The sequence below is a fragment of the Panthera tigris genome, chromosome E1, assembly GCF_018350195.1.
Source record: "Panthera tigris isolate Pti1 chromosome E1, P.tigris_Pti1_mat1.1, whole genome shotgun sequence".
Classification (NCBI taxonomy): domain Eukaryota; kingdom Metazoa; phylum Chordata; class Mammalia; order Carnivora; family Felidae; genus Panthera; species Panthera tigris.
The window spans coordinates 39,653,494-39,672,504 of record NC_056673.1 but is presented as its reverse complement, the minus strand read 5'-3'; the positions used below and the strand labels follow the sequence as shown (position 1 = coordinate 39,672,504).

At 49.5% G+C, this 19,011-nt stretch overlaps 3 protein-coding genes across 4 annotated transcripts; all 3 read right to left on the bottom strand.

The window, feature by feature from the left end:
* Nucleotides 1-381: 381 nt before the first annotated feature.
* Nucleotides 382-4,212, bottom strand: LOC122233441 (keratin-associated protein 9-1-like). The gene has a single exon (XM_042965613.1). The coding sequence runs from the start codon at nt 3,173-3,175 to the stop codon at nt 2,528-2,530; it is 648 nt and encodes a 215-aa protein (XP_042821547.1). The 5' UTR covers nt 3,176-4,212; the 3' UTR covers nt 382-2,527.
* Nucleotides 4,213-4,672: 460 nt separating this feature from the next.
* Nucleotides 4,673-7,848, bottom strand: LOC122233446 (keratin-associated protein 9-1-like). The gene has a single exon (XM_042965619.1). It carries the CDS (start codon nt 7,464-7,466, stop codon nt 6,819-6,821), a length of 648 nt encoding a protein of 215 aa, XP_042821553.1. The 5' UTR covers nt 7,467-7,848; the 3' UTR covers nt 4,673-6,818.
* A 3,081-nt stretch (nt 7,849-10,929) lies between these two features.
* LOC122233447 (keratin-associated protein 9-7-like) lies at nt 10,930-12,558 on the bottom strand. Of its 2 annotated transcripts, XM_042965621.1 has the most exons (2): nt 11,448-12,558; nt 10,930-11,396 (listed from the first exon to the last, which is right to left on the bottom strand). In XM_042965621.1, exons 1-2 carry the CDS (start codon nt 11,639-11,641, stop codon nt 11,006-11,008), a joined length of 585 nt encoding a protein of 194 aa, XP_042821555.1. In that variant the 5' UTR covers nt 11,642-12,558; the 3' UTR covers nt 10,930-11,005. The 2 variants fall into 2 exon arrangements, with proteins under 2 accessions (XP_042821555.1, XP_042821554.1); XM_042965620.1 differs by having other exon boundaries at nt 10,930-12,558.
* Between the last annotated feature and the right edge of the window lie 6,453 nt (nt 12,559-19,011).

Here is a 19,011-nt window from a genome sequence, read left to right as displayed (position 1 = left end):
CCTCTCCTCATCCCCCCCATTCATATTCCACCCTCTTCTTCTGTCTCTTCCAATGATTTTCTCCATCCGCCCGGCTAATTAAGAACATAGTGGAATGAATGGTGACAACCATAGTCTGCCAAAGACGTCTGAAGCCACCAAACCTATCTCTTGGGTATTGGTGTGTTTGGGACAACTTCTGCCTACCAGCTCTGCACCTCAATGCCTAAGTGCCCTTTTCACGCGCAGCAGAATGTCAGGCTGCCTGAGCATGCTACACGGAGAAAACACACTCAACCTTTGCTTCTGGAGAGTGGGTTTATAAAGACTCCAGCTCCCTCGTGGCTGAAATAAGAGAATCTCAGCCTGTGTGTGTGTGTGTGTGTGCATGTGTGTGTGCATGTGTGTGTGCACGCGCGCGCGCGTGTGTGTGTGTGTGTGTGCGCGCGCGTCTGTGTGCCTGTTTGGAGTTGTACCGTTTCTGAGATACCTTTCAGATTAAAGCTTTGGTTGCAAACTGTGATGCTGGCCTCAAAGTGTTTCTTCCCTGGGACACTTCCCTACACGCGGACCAGTGTGATATGACCTCCCCAAAGAATCCACATTCCTGGACTCTTTACTGAAGAGGAGCTTCTGGAAAACCAAACTCTGACATTCCGTTACCACACTCAGTCTCAATTTCCTCACGTCTACAATGGGAACCTTAATACCTACTTTGCAAATCCCTCCAAGAATTAAAGGGAATGCTCACGAAGGATTTAGTCAACATCCAGCAAATACGCGGACACATGGGTGGTGTCAGGTTTTCATCTCATTTTGCCAACATCGCGCTCTTGAGAACCAGCAGCGGTAGGCACGTTTGGCCTTGGCAGTCTCTCCAGAGCATCCTGGGTACCTAGTCTCCAATGGTGGCATGTGTCCTGGATAGGGGCCTTCGAAGCTCATCAGAGGTCCCTCCACTGCTCCCAGGAAGTGACCCGGGGCCCTGTCTCCTCTTCCTCTCAGAGCCTGAATCGGCCTCACAGCCCTGAGTGCTGAGTTGGCACCAGTAGTTCAGGACCAGAAGCAGCAGACTTCGTTCCTGACTCCTAGGAATGCCCACGTTGTTGTCTCTTTTTTCTTCCTCACATTCTCCTCACCCCCACGGAGCAGGCATCATTTTTCCCCCCTCGGTTGCTCACACTTCCTCCACAATATACCAGAGCTTATTCTGTTTCCTTAGATGGTTCAGAGCTCATGGATTACTCAAAGTCCTACATGCCCATTGCACGATCTCTCTGGCCCTGACACCATGCTTCATCAACTCTCTGGGCAGCATTTTGATCACGATGACAAACTGCCTTACAGGAGGGGAGAGACATAGGTTTGGCAGAAAATCACAAGATGCCATTTTACTATATCCCATTAGGTCCTGGGGACAAGGAGGCCAAACAAGAATGTGATTTCCACGACCCAAACACAAGCGTGTTCAGCTGCCTCTGTTGCTCACGAGGACACCGCAGGCTCACCTGTATGTGAGGCAGAAGAGTGCTGAGGGCCTGGATGCCACCCAAGGCAACAGGAGCATCCTGGGTTCCCCAGGGCTCTAAAGGGCGGGTCCCGCTGTCCTCACGTATGGCTGCTGTGGCTGAGTTGTACGACACTGACGTCTACAACTTAGTGCCAGTGATGGCCCGCCTGTCCGGGAGAATAACACTTGTGCGCTCAAAGAAGGCCTCGGATGGACATCTTGCTGGTGCTGAGACTAAGGGCGTTTGCTACCACGTCTGGAGATCTGAACGTAAGTGCGCTTCAGCAAGCGCCCGAACCACAGTCTTGGATCCGAGTGTGTCCATGTCAGCTGTGGGACACTCCACTGTGAAATCTCCTCAGCTGAAAATGCGCATAATGACTTGTGGAGGACTGTGTATGGCTCCACACGGACACTGCATGTGACGTAAAATGTACGTACAAAAAAAACACAAAGACAATACGGGATTCCAAATGATTAGGGTTTATTAAGAGATACAGGCGAGACTCCCCGCGTCTAGGGGGACATTGAAAGGGAACATGACAGGCAGCAAGAGGCGTACAAGCTTCATGAGTACACCGAGAAAGAAAACATACCCGTGTGGGCTTTCAGCGGTTTCCACGAGTTATAGGTCATTCCTGAGGAGTTGTTTCGCTGACGTATTTAGAGGGACAGGATAAAGTTCTTGACTACGGAGAGCAAACAGAGATCCTAACTCTGTATCAGGTTGGGTGAAGCTGGCACATGACCCAGAGGAAGGAAAGAAGAAGCGAATCAGGGAGAAGCGGTCCACACTTCATCAGGCTGATTCACAAGATGGTAGACAGGCGGAAGAATAACCGAGATGTTGGGGATTGCGGGCTGGCTTTCCGCAACGCTTGGCAGTGACCGATTCCCAAGTGGCAAGTCAGATGGTGGTTCTTGGCGAGGCAATCAGCAGCAGGAAGGCTGGCAGCAGGATCCAGAGCCCTGGGCTAGGCACCCAGGCAGGCAGCAGCAGGTGGGGTGGTAGCAGGTTCTCGTGCAGTACACGGGGGTTCAGCAACCTGGCTGGCAGCAGCGGGACCCACAGCAGTTTTGTCCACAGCCGCTGGACCCACAACAGCTGGGCTGGCAGCAGGTGGTCCGGCAGCAGGTGGTGCGACAGTAAGTTGGGCAGCAGCAAGGCTGGCAGCAGCTCGACCCACAGCCGCTAGACCCACCGCAGTTGTGTCCACAGCCGCTGGACCCACAGCAGCTGGGCTGGCAGCAGGTGGTGCGGCAGCAGGTGGTGTGACAGCAAGCTGGGCAGCAGCAAGGCTGGCAGCAGCCTGAACCACAGCCGCTAGACCCACCGCCGTTGTGTCCACAGCCGCTACACCCACAGCAGCTGGGCTGGCAGCAGGTGGTCCGGCAGCAGGTGGTGTGACAGCAAGCTGGGCAGCAGCAAGGCTGGCAGCAGCCTGAACCACAGCCGCTAGACCCACCGCCGTTGTGTCCACAGCCGCTACACCCACAGCAGCTGGGCTGGCAGCAGGTGGTCCGGCAGCAGGTGGTGTGACAGCAAGTTGGGCGGCAGCAAGGCTGGCAGCAGCTGGACCCATAGCCGCTGGACCCACAGCCGCTGGGCTGGCAGCAGGTGGTCCGGCAGCAGGTGGTCCTGCAGCACGTAGGCTGGCAGCAAGAGGAGCAGCACGAGTGGGTCATGGTGTCGGGGGTGGAGGGTGGGCGGGTCCTGTCCGGAGGTGAGGTTCTCAGATTCTGGTGCCTCCTCCGGTTCTGGGGCTTTTATGCGCTGGACCCCCGAAGGTTAGGCCAATGGGCAGGACTTTCCTTGTTGGTGTTTACATCGTTTTCCATAGTCACTGGGGGAATCATAAACGAGGAAGCTGTTTCCTAAATGCTAGGAATCGTTACAAAATAAGTGTCTAATGGTTTCCTACTTGAGAATAACTCACAGAAACATTTTCCAACGAGAGGAAGGTGGGCACATCAGCAGCATCGTTCTTGTTTCAGTGATCATGGCATCCATCGTGTGATCACGTTCTGCTGGGGTGGCTAGGGTCACAGCAGTGTTCCCTCCCCAGCCTTTGCCCTTAGACTCAATGTGGATTGCGAGTATCTCTGAGGTGAGGGGCATCATGCTGATATGTTCACTGGGACAAATGTGGTAGATCCCTGAGGCCAGTTCCGTTTCCCCACAGAAGCCGGATTCGAGACTCCCACAGGCATATCTGTCTCCTGTAGCACCCAACCCCACCTGCGTATCTCAGTTCCATCAAAGACCCTTGCGTAGCCGATGTCTGGTGTTTTCTCTGCCACATGGCAAGGCAGAAGCAAAGCAGGTGGGGAGAAGCAGCAGCAGTAGTCTGGGACTAAGCAAGCATCAGTCAATATACGTCCTTGTTGAACGGGACCCCTGATTTTCCTAGGGTCGAATGCTTTCACCGGAGGTGGGGCTTTCAGGGGCATAAAGGCGGGGGCAGGATGGGCAAAACCAGGTGAGTTGGGGACTCTAGCCCTAACCTTGTTAGCTAGCCTCGTCAGTGTCCTCACGTCGCTCATTACATCTTTATTTATGGTTGCTCTTTCTTCTTTCTGTCAGGCTGTCTTTCTTTTTCTGCCTTTCTCCCTTCCTCCCTGCATGCCTGTCCATGCAGGTCCCTTCCTCGCACCGTGCCTTCTTTCCTTCCTTCCTTCCTTCCTTCCCTTCATTCTTTAGTTTCTTTCTTTCTTCTCTTCCCTTTCTCCCTCTCTTCCTCCCTCCCCCCTTCCTTCTATGCTTCCTTTTGTTCCTCCCTCCCTTCTCCTTTTCCCCCTACTCCTCTCCTCATCCCCCCCATTCATATTCCACCCTCTTCTTCTGTCTCTTCCAATGATTTTCTCCATCCGCCCGGCTAATTAAGAACATAGTGGAATGAATGGTGACAACCATAGTCTGCCAAAGACGTCTGAAGCCACCAAACCTATCTCTTGGGTATTGGTGTGTTTGGGACAACTTCTGCCTACCAGCTCTGCACCTCAATGCCTAAGTGCCCTTTTCACGCGCAGCAGAATGTCAGGCTGCCTGAGCATGCTACACGGAGAAAACACACTCAACCTTTGCTTCTGGAGAGTGGGTTTATAAAGACTCCAGCTCCCTCGTGGCTGAAATAAGAGAATCTCAGCCTGTGTGTGTGTGTGTGTGTGCATGTGTGTGTGCATGTGTGTGTGCACGCGCGCGCGCGTGTGTGTGTGTGTGTGTGCGCGCGCGTCTGTGTGCCTGTTTGGAGTTGTACCGTTTCTGAGATACCTTTCAGATTAAAGCTTTGGTTGCAAACTGTGATGCTGGCCTCAAAGTGTTTCTTCCCTGGGACACTTCCCTACACGCGGACCAGTGTGATATGACCTCCCCAAAGAATCCACATTCCTGGACTCTTTACTGAAGAGGAGCTTCTGGAAAACCAAACTCTGACATTCCGTTACCACACTCAGTCTCAATTTCCTCACGTCTACAATGGGAACCTTAATACCTACTTTGCAAATCCCTCCAAGAATTAAAGGGAATGCTCACGAAGGATTTAGTCAACATCCAGCAAATACGCGGACACATGGGTGGTGTCAGGTTTTCATCTCATTTTGCCAACATCGCGCTCTTGAGAACCAGCAGCGGTAGGCACGTTTGGCCTTGGCAGTCTCTCCAGAGCATCCTGGGTACCTAGTCTCCAATGGTGGCATGTGTCCTGGATAGGGGCCTTCGAAGCTCATCAGAGGTCCCTCCACTGCTCCCAGGAAGTGACCCGGGGCCCTGTCTCCTCTTCCTCTCAGAGCCTGAATCGGCCTCACAGCCCTGAGTGCTGAGTTGGCACCAGTAGTTCAGGACCAGAAGCAGCAGACTTCGTTCCTGACTCCTAGGAATGCCCACGTTGTTGTCTCTTTTTTCTTCCTCACATTCTCCTCACCCCCACGGAGCAGGCATCATTTTTCCCCCCTCGGTTGCTCACACTTCCTCCACAATATACCAGAGCTTATTCTGTTTCCTTAGATGGTTCAGAGCTCATGGATTACTCAAAGTCCTACATGCCCATTGCACGATCTCTCTGGCCCTGACACCATGCTTCATCAACTCTCTGGGCAGCATTTTGATCACGATGACAAACTGCCTTACAGGAGGGGAGAGACATAGGTTTGGCAGAAAATCACAAGATGCCATTTTACTATATCCCATTAGGTCCTGGGGACAAGGAGGCCAAACAAGAATGTGATTTCCACGACCCAAACACAAGCGTGTTCAGCTGCCTCTGTTGCTCACGAGGACACCGCAGGCTCACCTGTATGTGAGGCAGAAGAGTGCTGAGGGCCTGGATGCCACCCAAGGCAACAGGAGCATCCTGGGTTCCCCAGGGCTCTAAAGGGCGGGTCCCGCTGTCCTCACGTATGGCTGCTGTGGCTGAGTTGTACGACACTGACGTCTACAACTTAGTGCCAGTGATGGCCCGCCTGTCCGGGAGAATAACACTTGTGCGCTCAAAGAAGGCCTCGGATGGACATCTTGCTGGTGCTGAGACTAAGGGCGTTTGCTACCACGTCTGGAGATCTGAACGTAAGTGCGCTTCAGCAAGCGCCCGAACCACAGTCTTGGATCCGAGTGTGTCCATGTCAGCTGTGGGACACTCCACTGTGAAATCTCCTCAGCTGAAAATGCGCATAATGACTTGTGGAGGACTGTGTATGGCTCCACACGGACACTGCATGTGACGTAAAATGTACGTACAAAAAAAACACAAAGACAATACGGGATTCCAAATGATTAGGGTTTATTAAGAGATACAGGCGAGACTCCCCGCGTCTAGGGGGACATTGAAAGGGAACATGACAGGCAGCAAGAGGCGTACAAGCTTCATGAGTACACCGAGAAAGAAAACATACCCGTGTGGGCTTTCAGCGGTTTCCACGAGTTATAGGTCATTCCTGAGGAGTTGTTTCGCTGACGTATTTAGAGGGACAGGATAAAGTTCTTGACTACGGAGAGCAAACAGAGATCCTAACTCTGTATCAGGTTGGGTGAAGCTGGCACATGACCCAGAGGAAGGAAAGAAGAAGCGAATCAGGGAGAAGCGGTCCACACTTCATCAGGCTGATTCACAAGATGGTAGACAGGCGGAAGAATAACCGAGATGTTGGGGATTGCGGGCTGGCTTTCCGCAACGCTTGGCAGTGACCGATTCCCAAGTGGCAAGTCAGATGGTGGTTCTTGGCGAGGCAATCAGCAGCAGGAAGGCTGGCAGCAGGATCCAGAGCCCTGGGCTAGGCACCCAGGCAGGCAGCAGCAGGTGGGGTGGTAGCAGGTTCTCGTGCAGTACACGGGGGTTCAGCAACCTGGCTGGCAGCAGCGGGACCCACAGCAGTTTTGTCCACAGCCGCTGGACCCACAACAGCTGGGCTGGCAGCAGGTGGTCCGGCAGCAGGTGGTGCGACAGTAAGTTGGGCAGCAGCAAGGCTGGCAGCAGCTCGACCCACAGCCGCTAGACCCACCGCAGTTGTGTCCACAGCCGCTGGACCCACAGCAGCTGGGCTGGCAGCAGGTGGTGCGGCAGCAGGTGGTGTGACAGCAAGCTGGGCAGCAGCAAGGCTGGCAGCAGCCTGAACCACAGCCGCTAGACCCACCGCCGTTGTGTCCACAGCCGCTACACCCACAGCAGCTGGGCTGGCAGCAGGTGGTCCGGCAGCAGGTGGTGTGACAGCAAGCTGGGCAGCAGCAAGGCTGGCAGCAGCCTGAACCACAGCCGCTAGACCCACCGCCGTTGTGTCCACAGCCGCTACACCCACAGCAGCTGGGCTGGCAGCAGGTGGTCCGGCAGCAGGTGGTGTGACAGCAAGTTGGGCGGCAGCAAGGCTGGCAGCAGCTGGACCCATAGCCGCTGGACCCACAGCCGCTGGGCTGGCAGCAGGTGGTCCGGCAGCAGGTGGTCCTGCAGCACGTAGGCTGGCAGCAAGAGGAGCAGCACGAGTGGGTCATGGTGTCGGGGGTGGAGGGTGGGCGGGTCCTGTCCGGAGGTGAGGTTCTCAGATTCTGGTGCCTCCTCCGGTTCTGGGGCTTTTATGCGCTGGACCCCCGAAGGTTAGGCCAATGGGCAGGACTTTCCTTGTTGGTGTTTACATCGTTTTCCATAGTCACTGGGGGAATCATAAACGAGGAAGCTGTTTCCTAAATGCTAGGAATCGTTACAAAATAAGTGTCTAATGGTTTCCTACTTGAGAATAACTCACAGAAACATTTTCCAACGAGAGGAAGGTGGGCACATCAGCAGCATCGTTCTTGTTTCAGTGATCATGGCATCCATCGTGTGATCACGTTCTGCTGGGGTGGCTAGGGTCACAGCAGTGTTCCCTCCCCAGCCTTTGCCCTTGGACTCAATGTGGATTGCGAGTATCTCTGAGGTGAGGGGCATCATGCTGATATGTTCACTGGGACAAATGTGGTAGATCCCTGAGGCCAGTTCCGTTTCCCCACAGAAGCCGGATTCGAGACTCCCACAGGCATATCTGTCTCCTGTAGCACCCAACCCCACCTGCGTATCTCAGTTCCATCAAAGACCCTTGCGTAGCCGATGTCTGGTGTTTTCTCTGCCACATGGCAAGGCAGAAGCAAAGCAGGTGGGGAGAAGCAGCAGCAGTAGTCTGGGACTAAGCAAGCATCAGTCAATATACGTCCTTGTTGAACGGGACCCCTGATTTTCCTAGGGTCGAATGCTTTCACCGGAGGTGAGGCTTTCAGGGGCATAAAGGCGGGGGCAGGATGGGCAAAACCAGGTGAGTTGGGGACTCTAGCCCTAACCTTGTTAGCTAGCCTCGTCAGTGTCCTCACGTCGCTCATTACATCTTTATTTATGGTTGCTCTTTCTTCTTTCTGTCAGGCTGTCTTTCTTTTTCTGCCTTTCTCCCTTTCTCCCTGCATGCCTGTCCATGCAGGTCCCTTCCTCGCACCGTGCCTTCTTTCCTTCCTTCCTTCCTTCCTTCCCTTCATTCTTTAGTTTCTTTCTTTCTTCTCTTCCCTTTCTCCCTCTCTTCCTCCCTCCCCCCTTCCTTCTATGCTTCCTTTCTTTCTCCCTCCCTTCTCCTTTTCCCCCTACTCCTCTCCTCATCCCCCCCATTCATATTCCACCCTCTTCTTCTGTCTCTTCCAATGATTTTCTCCAACCACCCGGCTAATTAAGAACATAGTGGAATGAATGGTGACAACCATAGTCTGCCAAAGACGTCTGAAGCCACCAAACCTATCTCTTGGGTATTGGTGTGTTTGGGACAACTTCTGCCTACCAGCTCTGCACCTCAATGCCTAAGTGCCCTTTTCACGCGCAGCAGAATGTCAGGCTGCCTGAGCATGCTACACGGAGTAAACACACTCAACCTTTGCTTCTGGAGAGTGGGTTTATAAAGACTCCAGCTCCCTCGTGGCTGAAATAAGAGAATCTCAGCCTGTGTGTGTGTGTGTGTGTGTGTGCATATGTGTGTGCATGTGTGTGTGTGCGCGCGCGTGTGTGTGTGTGTGTGTGTGCGCGCGCGTCTGTGTGCCTGTTTGGAGTTGTACCGTTTCTGAGATACCTTTCAGATTAAAGCTTTGGTTGCAAACTGTGATGCTGGCCTCAAAGTGTTTCTTCCCTGGGACACTTCCCTACACGCGGACCAGTGTGATATGACCTCCCCAAAGAATCCACATTCCTGGACTCTTTACTGAAGAGGAGCTTCTGGAAAACCAAACTCTGACATTCCGTTACCACACTCAGTCTCAATTTCCTCACGTCTACAATGGGAACCTTAATACCTACTTTGCAAATCCCTCCAAGAATTAAAGGGAATGCTCACGAAGGATTTAGTCAACATCCAGCAAATACGCGGACACATGGGTGGTGTCAGGTTTTCATCTCATTTTGCCAACATCGCGCTCTTGAGAACCAGCAGCGGTAGGCACGTTTGGCCTTGGCAGTCTCTCCAGAGCATCCTGGGTACCTAGTCTCCAATGGTGGCATGTGTCCTGGATAGGGGCCTTCGAAGCTCATCAGAGGTCCCTCCACTGCTCCCAGGAAGTGACCCGGGGCCCTGTCTCCTCTTCCTCTCAGAGCCTGAATCGGCCTCACAGCCCTGAGTGCTGAGTTGGCACCAGTAGTTCAGGACCAGAAGCAGCAGACTTCGTTCCTGACTCCTAGGAATGCCCACGTTGTTGTCTCTTTTTTCTTCCTCACATTCTCCTCACCCCCACGGAGCAGGCATCATTTTTCCCCCCTCGGTTGCTCACACTTCCTCCACAATATACCAGAGCTTATTCTGTTTCCTTAGATGGTTCAGAGCTCATGGATTACTCAAAGTCCTACATGCCCATTGCACGATCTCTCTGGCCCTGACACCATGCTTCATCAACTCTCTGGGCAGCATTTTGATCACGATGACAAACTGCCTTACAGGAGGGGAGAGACATAGGTTTGGCAGAAAATCACAAGATGCCATTTTACTATATCCCATTAGGTCCTGGGGACAAGGAGGCCAAACAAGAATGTGATTTCCACGACCCAAACACAAGCGTGTTCAGCTGCCTCTGTTGCTCACGAGGACACCGCAGGCTCACCTGTATGTGAGGCAGAAGAGTGCTGAGGGCCTGGATGCCACCCAAGGCAACAGGAGCATCCTGGGTTCCCCAGGGCTCTAAAGGGCGGGTCCCGCTGTCCTCACGTATGGCTGCTGTGGCTGAGTTGTACGACACTGATATCTACAACTTAGTGCCAGTGATGGCCCGCCCGTCCGGGAGAATAACACTTGTGCGCTCAAAGAAGGCCTCGGATGGACATCTTGCTGGTGCTGAGACTAAAGGTGTTTGCTACCACGTCTGGAGATCTGAACGTAAGTGCGCTTCAGCAGGCGCCCGAACCACAGTCTTGGATCCGAGTGTGTCCATGTCAGCTGTGGGACACTCCACTGTGAAATCTCCTCAGCTGAAAATGCGCATAATGACTTGTGGAGGACTGTGTATGGCTCCACACGGACACTGCATGTGACGTAAAATGTACGTACAAAAAAAACACAAAGACAATACGGGATTCCAAATGATTAGGGTTTATTAAGAGATACAGGCGAGACTCCCCGCGTCTAGGGGGACATTGAAAGGGAACATGACAGGCAGCAAGAGGCGTACAAGCTTCATGAGTACACCGAGAAAGAAAACATACCCGTGTGGGCTTTCAGCGGTTTCCACGAGTTATAGGTCATTCCTGAGGAGTTGTTTCGCTGACGTATTTAGAGGGACAGGATAAAGTTCTTGACTACGGAGAGCAAACAGAGATCCTAACTCTGTATCAGGTTGGGTGAAGCTGGCACATGACCCAGAGGAAGGAAAGAAGAAGCGAATCAGGGAGAAGCGGTCCACACTTCATCAGGCTGATATACAAGATGGTAGACAGGCGGACGAATAACCGAGATGTTGGGGATTGCGGGCTGGCTTTCCGCAACGCTTGGCAGTGACCGATTCCCAGGTGGCAAGTCAGATGGTGGTTCTTGGTGAGGCAATCAGCAGCAGGAAGGCTGGCAGCAGGATCCAGAGCCCTGGGCTAGGCACCCAGGCAGGCAGCAGCAGGTGGGGTGGTAGCAGGTTCTCGTGCAGTACACGGGGGTACAGCAAACTGGCTGGCAGCAGTGGGACCCACAGCAGTTTTGTCCACAGCCGCTGGACCCACAGCCGCTGGACCCACAACAGCTGGGCTGGCAGCAGGTGGTGTGACAGCAAGTTGGGCAGCAGCAAGGCTGGCAGCAGCTCGACCCACAGCCGCTAGACCCACCGCAGTTGTGTCCACAGCCGCTGGACCCACAGCAGCTGGGCTGGCAGCAAGTGGTCCTACAGCAGGTGGTCCTGCAGCAGGTGGTGTGACAGCAAGTTGGGCGGCAGCAAGGCTGGCAGCAGCTCGACCCACAGCCGCTAGACCCACCGCAGTTGTGTCCACAGCCGCTGGACCCACAGCAGCAGGGCTGGCAACAGGTGGTCCGGCAGCAGGTGGTGTGACAGCAAGTTGGGCGGCAGCAAGGCTGGCAGCAACTGGACCCATAGCCGCTGGACCCACCGCATGTGGGCTGGCAGCAGGTGGTCCGGCAGCAGGTGGTCCTGCAGCACGTAGGCTGGCAGCAAGAGGAGCAGCACGAGTGGGTCATGGTGTCAGGGGTGGAGGGTGGGCAGGTCCTGTCCGGAGGTGAGGTTGTCAGATTCTGGTGCCTCCTCCGGATCTGGGGCTTTTATGCGCTCGACCCCCAAAGTTTAGACCAATGGGAAGGACTTTCCTTGTTGGTGTTTACATCGTTTTCCATAGTCATTGGGGAATCATAAATGAGGAAGTTGTTTCCTAAATGTCGGGAATCGTTACAAATATGTGTTTAATGGTTTCCTATTTGAGAATAACTCACAGAAACATTTTCCAACGAGAGGAAGGTGCGCACATCAGTAGCATCGTTCTTGTTTAAGTGATCATGGCATCCATCGTGTGATGGACGTTCTGCTGGGGTGGCTAGGGTCACGGCAGTGTTCCCTCCCCAGTCTTTGCCCTTAGAGTGTATGTGGATTGCGAGTATCTCTGAGATGAGGGGCATGATGCTGATATGTTCACTGGGACAAATGTGGTAGATCCCTGAGGCCAGTTCCGTTTCCCCACAGAAGCCGGATTCGAGACTCCCACAGGCATATCTGTCTCCTGTAGCACCCAACCCCACCTTCGTATCTCAGTTCAATCAAAGACCCTTGTGTAGCCGATGTCTGGTGTTTTCTCTGCCACATGGCCAGGCAGAAGCAAAGCGGGGGGGATTGTCCAGTACCCCCGGTTATACCTAGGATCGAATGGTTTCACAGGATGTGGGGCTTTCAGGGGCAGAAAGGGGGGCATTATGGGCAAAACTTGGTGAGTTGGGCACTGTAGTCCTAACCTTGTTAGCTAGCCTCATCAGAATCCTCATGTAGCTGATTACATCTTTATTTATCTTTGCTCTTTCTTTTTTTTGTCAGGCTGTGTTTCTTTTTCTGCCTTTCTCCCTTCCTCCCTGCATGTCTGTGCATTTCTTCCTCCTACCGTGCCTTCTTTCCTTCCCTCCTTTCCTTCATTCTTTAGTTTCTTTCTTTCTTGTCTTCCCCTTTGTCCCTCTCTTCCTCCCTCCCTCCTTCCTTCTATGCTTTCTTTCTTCCTCCCTCCCTTCTCCTTTTATTCCTACTTCTTCTCATCCCCCATTCATATTTCACCATCTTCTTCTGTTTCTTCCAATTACTTTGTCTATCCACCAAGCCAGTTAATAAAATAGTGGGATGAATGTTAAAAACCATGGATTGTCAATGATGTCTTGAATTTGCCAGCCCTACATACGCCCTGACTCCTAATCCTTGCCTAAGGGCTCTTCATGCACAGCATAATGTCAGCCTGCCTGAGTATGTCACTCAGAGAAAGAACACTCCATCTGTGCTTCTCGAGACCTGGTTTATAAAGATTCCAGCTCTCTCATTGCTGATATAGGAGAATCTCAGTATCTGTGTCTGTGTCTGTATATGTGTGAGACATCATTTCTGATATATCTTTCAGGTTAAAGCTTTAGTTGCTACCTGTGATTCTGGCTTCAAAGTGCCTTTTCCCTTGACACTTACCTGCACTCAGACCAGTGCAATATGACCTCCTTGCAAAACCAAATTCCTGGACATTTTTCTTCCAAGTAGCTTCTGGAAGAAACAAAACTCTGACCTTCCTTTACCCCACTCAGTCTCAATTTCCTCACTTCCACAATGGGAACTTTAATACCTACTTTGTAAGTTCCTCCAAGAGTTAAAGGGAATGCTCATGAAGCATTTAGTCGACATCCAGCAAATATTCGGAAACATGGGTGGTGTCAGGTTTTCATCTCATTTTGCCAACATCGCGCTCTTGAGAACCAGCAGCGGTAGGCACGTTTGGCCTTGGCAGTCTCTCCAGAGCATCCTGGGTACCTAGTCTCCAATGGTGGCATGTGTCCTGGATAGGGGCCTTCGAAGCTCATCAGAGGTCCCTCCACTGCTCCCAGGAAGTGACCCGGGGCCCTGTCTCCTCTTCCTCTCAGAGCCTGAATCGGCCTCACAGCCCTGAGTGCTGAGTTGGCACCAGTAGTTCAGGACCAGAAGCAGCAGACTTCGTTCCTGACTCCTAGGAATGCCCACGTTGTTGTCTCTTTTTTCTTCCTCACATTCTCCTCACCCTCACAGAGCAGGCATCATTTTTCCCCCTCTGTTATTCACAGTTCCTTCACAAAATACCGGAGGGAGTTCCTTTGCCTTTGATGGTTTAGACGTTATGAATTACTCAAAGTCATACATGACCATTGCACGATCTCTCAGTCCCTGACATCATTCTTCTTTAATTGCCTTGGGAACACTTTGATCATGATGACAAACCACCTTACAGTTGGGGAGATAAATAGGTTTGGCGAAACTACCTGATTCTTTTTTACTCTGCTAATAGGCCCTGAGGACCAGGAAGCCAAGCAAGAATGTGATTCCCAAGAACCAAATACAATGTGGTCAGCTCCATGTGTTTCTTGTGGGAACACTGCATGCTCGCCTGTGTCTGATGCAGGGGAGTGCTGCGGAGCTAGGAGTCTAAAGCAACAAAACTCCTACGTTCACAAGAGCTTCAAAGGGCAGGTCCTGCTGCTCCCACATGTGGCTACTGTCAGCTGAATTGTTGGACATTGATATCCACAAGTTATTCCCAGATGTCACTTGCATACACAAGAGAATATTACTTCCTTGGCCAAAAAGACACTCAAATGAACATCTTGCTACTCTTGAGACTCAGGGTGCTTTCTAACTCATCTGGAGAGAATGAACATATGTGCGCTTCATCAAGGGCAGGAGACACAGTCTGGGTTCTGAGTCTGTGCATATCAGCTTGAGACAGGCGACTGGAAGTTTGTTCGTATGAAAATGGAGATAATAATTTGTGAGACACTGTATGAGGCTCCAAATGGGTACTGCATTTGGTATGTATCCTGTGTACAAATACCTACATTGGGAACACTGTACAAAGAAATGAACATCATATGGGACGCGAATGGTACAGGCTTTATTGAGAAATAAAGGTGAAGACTCCCTGTGTCTCAGGAGACATTTACATGGATCACAAGAAGAAGAAAGAAGGATATAAGAACCATGAGTACACTGAAAAAGGAAACATGATTTGAAGACTTTGAGTAGTTGTAGACACCTATGTGTGAGTCACTAGAATTTCTTTTTGTATGTTATTGAAAGGGAGAGGGTGACAATCTTGACTGTGGAGTCAAGGCAGAGGTCATGACTCCATATTAGTATGCATGAAGTTGGCACATGATCCAAAGATGAAGGAAGATGAGACTCAGCTAGAAATGGTCCACGCTTCCTCAAGGTGATTCACAAGCCTGTAATGTTGTTGACTATGCGCAGGCTTTCAGCAATATTGGCAGTGACTTTGTTTCCCAAATGACAAATTGGTGTTTTATGCAGATGGTGCCTCTCGGCAAAGCAATTAGCAGCAGGAAGGCTGGCAGTAGGTTTGGACACACAGCATATGTGACAGCATGAGGTCCTATAGAAGGTGGTGTTGCAGCAGGTTGGGTGGCAACAAGGCTGGCAGCAGCTGGCTCCATGGCAGCTGGCCCCACTGTGGGTTTGTCCACTGCAGCTGGCCCCACAACAGTTTGTCTGCACCACTGGTCCAACAGAAGGTGGTCCTGTAGCACAAAGGCTGGCAGCAGGAGCTGCAGCCAGAGTAGATCATGGTCTCAGATGTGCAGAGTTGGGTTTCTGAGCAGAGATAAATTTTTAAGCCATTGAAATTATCTTCTCCACTAGGCCTTTCATACACTGGTTCCAAATTTGGAACCAATGATCAGAATTTTCCTGGTATCATTTATAATGTATTTTTCTAGATACATGGAGAATTACCCAAGGAGAAAGAGTCCCTTAAAGATTATGAACTTCTGAATGTAAATGGTAGGACTGTTCCCCTAGTTAATTAATAACCCTTAGGAACTTATTTTCAGAAGTGGAAGAGGCAGTAGGCAATAACAGCATCATTTAATTATGAATCACTATTTTTTAAGACAGAATACATCCTCTGGTCACCTGACAATTCAAGCTAATGTGGAGAAGTCAGAACCACTGTCACCACCTACTTTTTTTCCTTTGGCACTAACTATTTAGGGATATACTTCTGATAATAGATGAAACACAGGTGATGATTTCAAAACATACTTTAACACATTTTTAACTAAAGCCATATTTTCACAAGATGTACATCTGTGTCACAAAATTCAGTAATTGATAAATGTATTAGTAGCAACAACTTCATTAGGTATCTTGTTTCCTGCATCAGGGGACTGATTTGAGTATAACTGACAGTCTTTTACATGCTGAGCTCCAAATCTGATAAAAAAGCTTTCTCTGCAGATAGTATATTTACATTTAATGGTAAAGAGAAGGGTTTCAAAGAAGTTTGACAACTATAATATTTGCTTTGAAGTGCAGTTTAAAAGAACAAATGCCAATAAATATTTTTCCAAGAAGACATACAAATGGCCAATGGACACAAGAAAAGATGCTCAACATCACTAATCATCAGAGAAATGGAAATCAAAACCACAATGAGATATCACCTTACACCTATCAGAATGGCTAGAACCAAAAAGAAAATATATAACAAGTGATGGTGAGGATGTGGAGAGAAAGAACCCTCATGCACTACTGGTGGGAATGCAAATTGGTGCAACCCCCGTGGAAAACAGTATGGAGACTCATCAAAAAAATTAAAAATAGAATTACCATATGATCTAGTAATTCCACTACTGAGTATTTACCCAGAGAATATGAAAACACTAACTTGAGAAGATATATGCACCCTTATAGTTATCGCACCATTATTTACAACAGCCAAAATATGGAGGCATCCCAAGTGTCCGTCAATAGATGAATGAATAAGGAAGATGTGGTATGTTTAAAACATGGAATATTACTCAGCCAGAAAAAAGAACAAGATCTTGCCATCTTCAACGACATGGATGGATTTAGAGGATATAATGGTAAATGAAGTAAATCAGATAGAGAAAGACACAAACCATATGATTTCACTGACATATGGAATAAAAGATACAAACAAATGAACAAAGGAAAAAAAAGACAAATGAAAAAACAGACCCTTAAATACAGAGAACAAAGTGGCATTTTCCAGAGGGGAAGTGGATGGGGATGTGGGTGAAATAGATAAAGTGGATTAAGAGTAAATTTACCGTGGGGTGCCTGGGTGGCTCAGTTGGGTTGAGCATCCAACTCAACTTCAGCTCAGGTCATGATCCCAGGGTCATGTTGGGCTCTGCACTGAGGGTGGAGCCTGCTTAAGATTCTCTCTCTCCCATTGCCCCTCTCCCCAGTTTGCACTCTCTCTAAAAACAAAAAATAATAAAAAATTTTTAAAAATTAAAAAGAGTACATTTACCGTGATTAGCACTGAATAATGTGTAGAATTGTTGAAACATCATATTGTACACTTGAGACTAATATAACAATGTATGTTAATCATACTTCAATAAAAAATTAAAATAAACATAAAATGTATTCATGCAGGAACAAAAGGGACAATTACTCCATCCTGTGTATAAATGGAGCAAAGCAGAGTAAGCGCACAATATTTTGGACACTTCCCAATTTCTACACTTGTAACCTTTTAAGGAAAAGAGCCTTTTCCTTTCAGTGGCAACAATGTGGCTCTTGATGGAGCTTCATTTGCTCTGACTTAACCAAGGCTAGTATTTTGGATGCATCTGCAGGTGCCTCTGTTGCTGGCATATGTTGCTGAAGCGGATAAAGGTGGATAAATGTGGATGAAGGTGTATAAACCTCCTGTTTGCAGACCCAGCATATGGGTAATGGCCTTACCAATCCACCCTGTCAAATAATCTGCTGTTGTTCAGCAAGTCAGAATGGAGTCCTAGTGGCAAAAGGATGGGGTGGATATTATTTGCTTCTGTGTCTATGTCCTGAGAATGGCTCCAGCATAGAGAGAATCAATACACGATCATTTGAAGAAAGGAGAACTCTAGTAACTTTATTAGCTTGAAAACTTGGACCAAAAATAAGTAATTTGTAATAGGACTGGATAATTGGGGTGTTGGTTTAGAAAAAGTGAGAGAATGACCAATTCAATTTTGAATGAGATAAACTTGAAGCCACATGCCTTAAACCCAGTTGTATTTCTTAGCTTCTTCACTAAGTTACAGGTGTGCTGGGCTGGTTTTACCACTAGCCATGGTGCTACAGTGGAGTGGGGTCTCATTTCCTTTTTCTTTTTCCTTTTCCTTTTTTTTTTTTTTTTTTTTTTTTTTTTTTTGTGCAATAGCATATCCACGTTTGTGTCTGTTTTAAGTGTTGTCCTGATAGGAGGAAATGTGGTTCTGTGTCTCTTTTGGATATAAGAGGTTAAATGATTGGAAGGCCAAAGAGTGACTCCAAGTATGCTCAGAATATCCAATGATACATATTAAAAGGATAAGACAAACAGATGAGATGATGCTGAAACAGAAAAGAAAGGCAAGTGATGCTTTTAGGGATAAATTACATGAAAACTGTGTAAGCATCCATTCTACTTTTTAAAATTTATTATTATTGTTTTTAAGAGAGTGGGAAGGGAAGAGGGGCAGAGGAAGAGAGAGAATCTTAAGCAGGCTCCACTCTCAGTATGAAGCCCAATGCAGGGCTTGATCCCACAACCTGAGCTGAAATCAAGAGTCAGTCGTTCAACTGACTGAGCCACCTAAGCTCCCCATAAGCATCCATTTTAAATGCAAAGTGACCTCTGCATGAGAGTCATGCCACAATCACAATGTCTGATAAGTTCTTTTTAAACATGGTAAACAAGGGGTACCTGGGTGGCTCAGTCAGGTAAGCATCTGACTCCAGCTCAGGTCATGATCTCATGGTGCATGGGTTCGAGCCCAGCATCAGGCTCTCAGCTGACCACAGCTCAAAGCCTTAAACCTGTTTCAGATTCTCTCTCTCTTCTCTCTCTCTTCTCTCTCTCTCTCTCTCTCTCCCTCCCTCCCTCTCTCTCTGCTCCTCCCATGCTTGTGCTCTCTCTCTCTCTCAAAAATAAATAAATAAACATAAAAAATAAACATGATAAACAATAGCAAGAAAATAACCCTGGATGTGATGATGACAGCTCTTCAGTAGAGTTTGGGAGAAGAAGATTTCCACTTGAGAATCTCATTGTCCTGGAGACCCACACAGAACATCCATCATTTCGTACCAGGGTCAGCTCCTGTTGTAGCTCTGTCTGCTCTGACAAGGGCTTTGGCCATGGCCTCTACCAGGAGACCTGTTGCTGACCCAGCTGCTATGTGTCCAGCTGCTGCCACCTTACCTGCTATGACTCCAGCTGCTTCCACTCAGCAGGTTGTCAGACTCCCTGGGGCCCCCTGGGGCCATATGACCTGCTGTTGCCCTGTTTGCTGTGGATCCTCTTATTGTTGACTTTGCTCCTCACCACCAG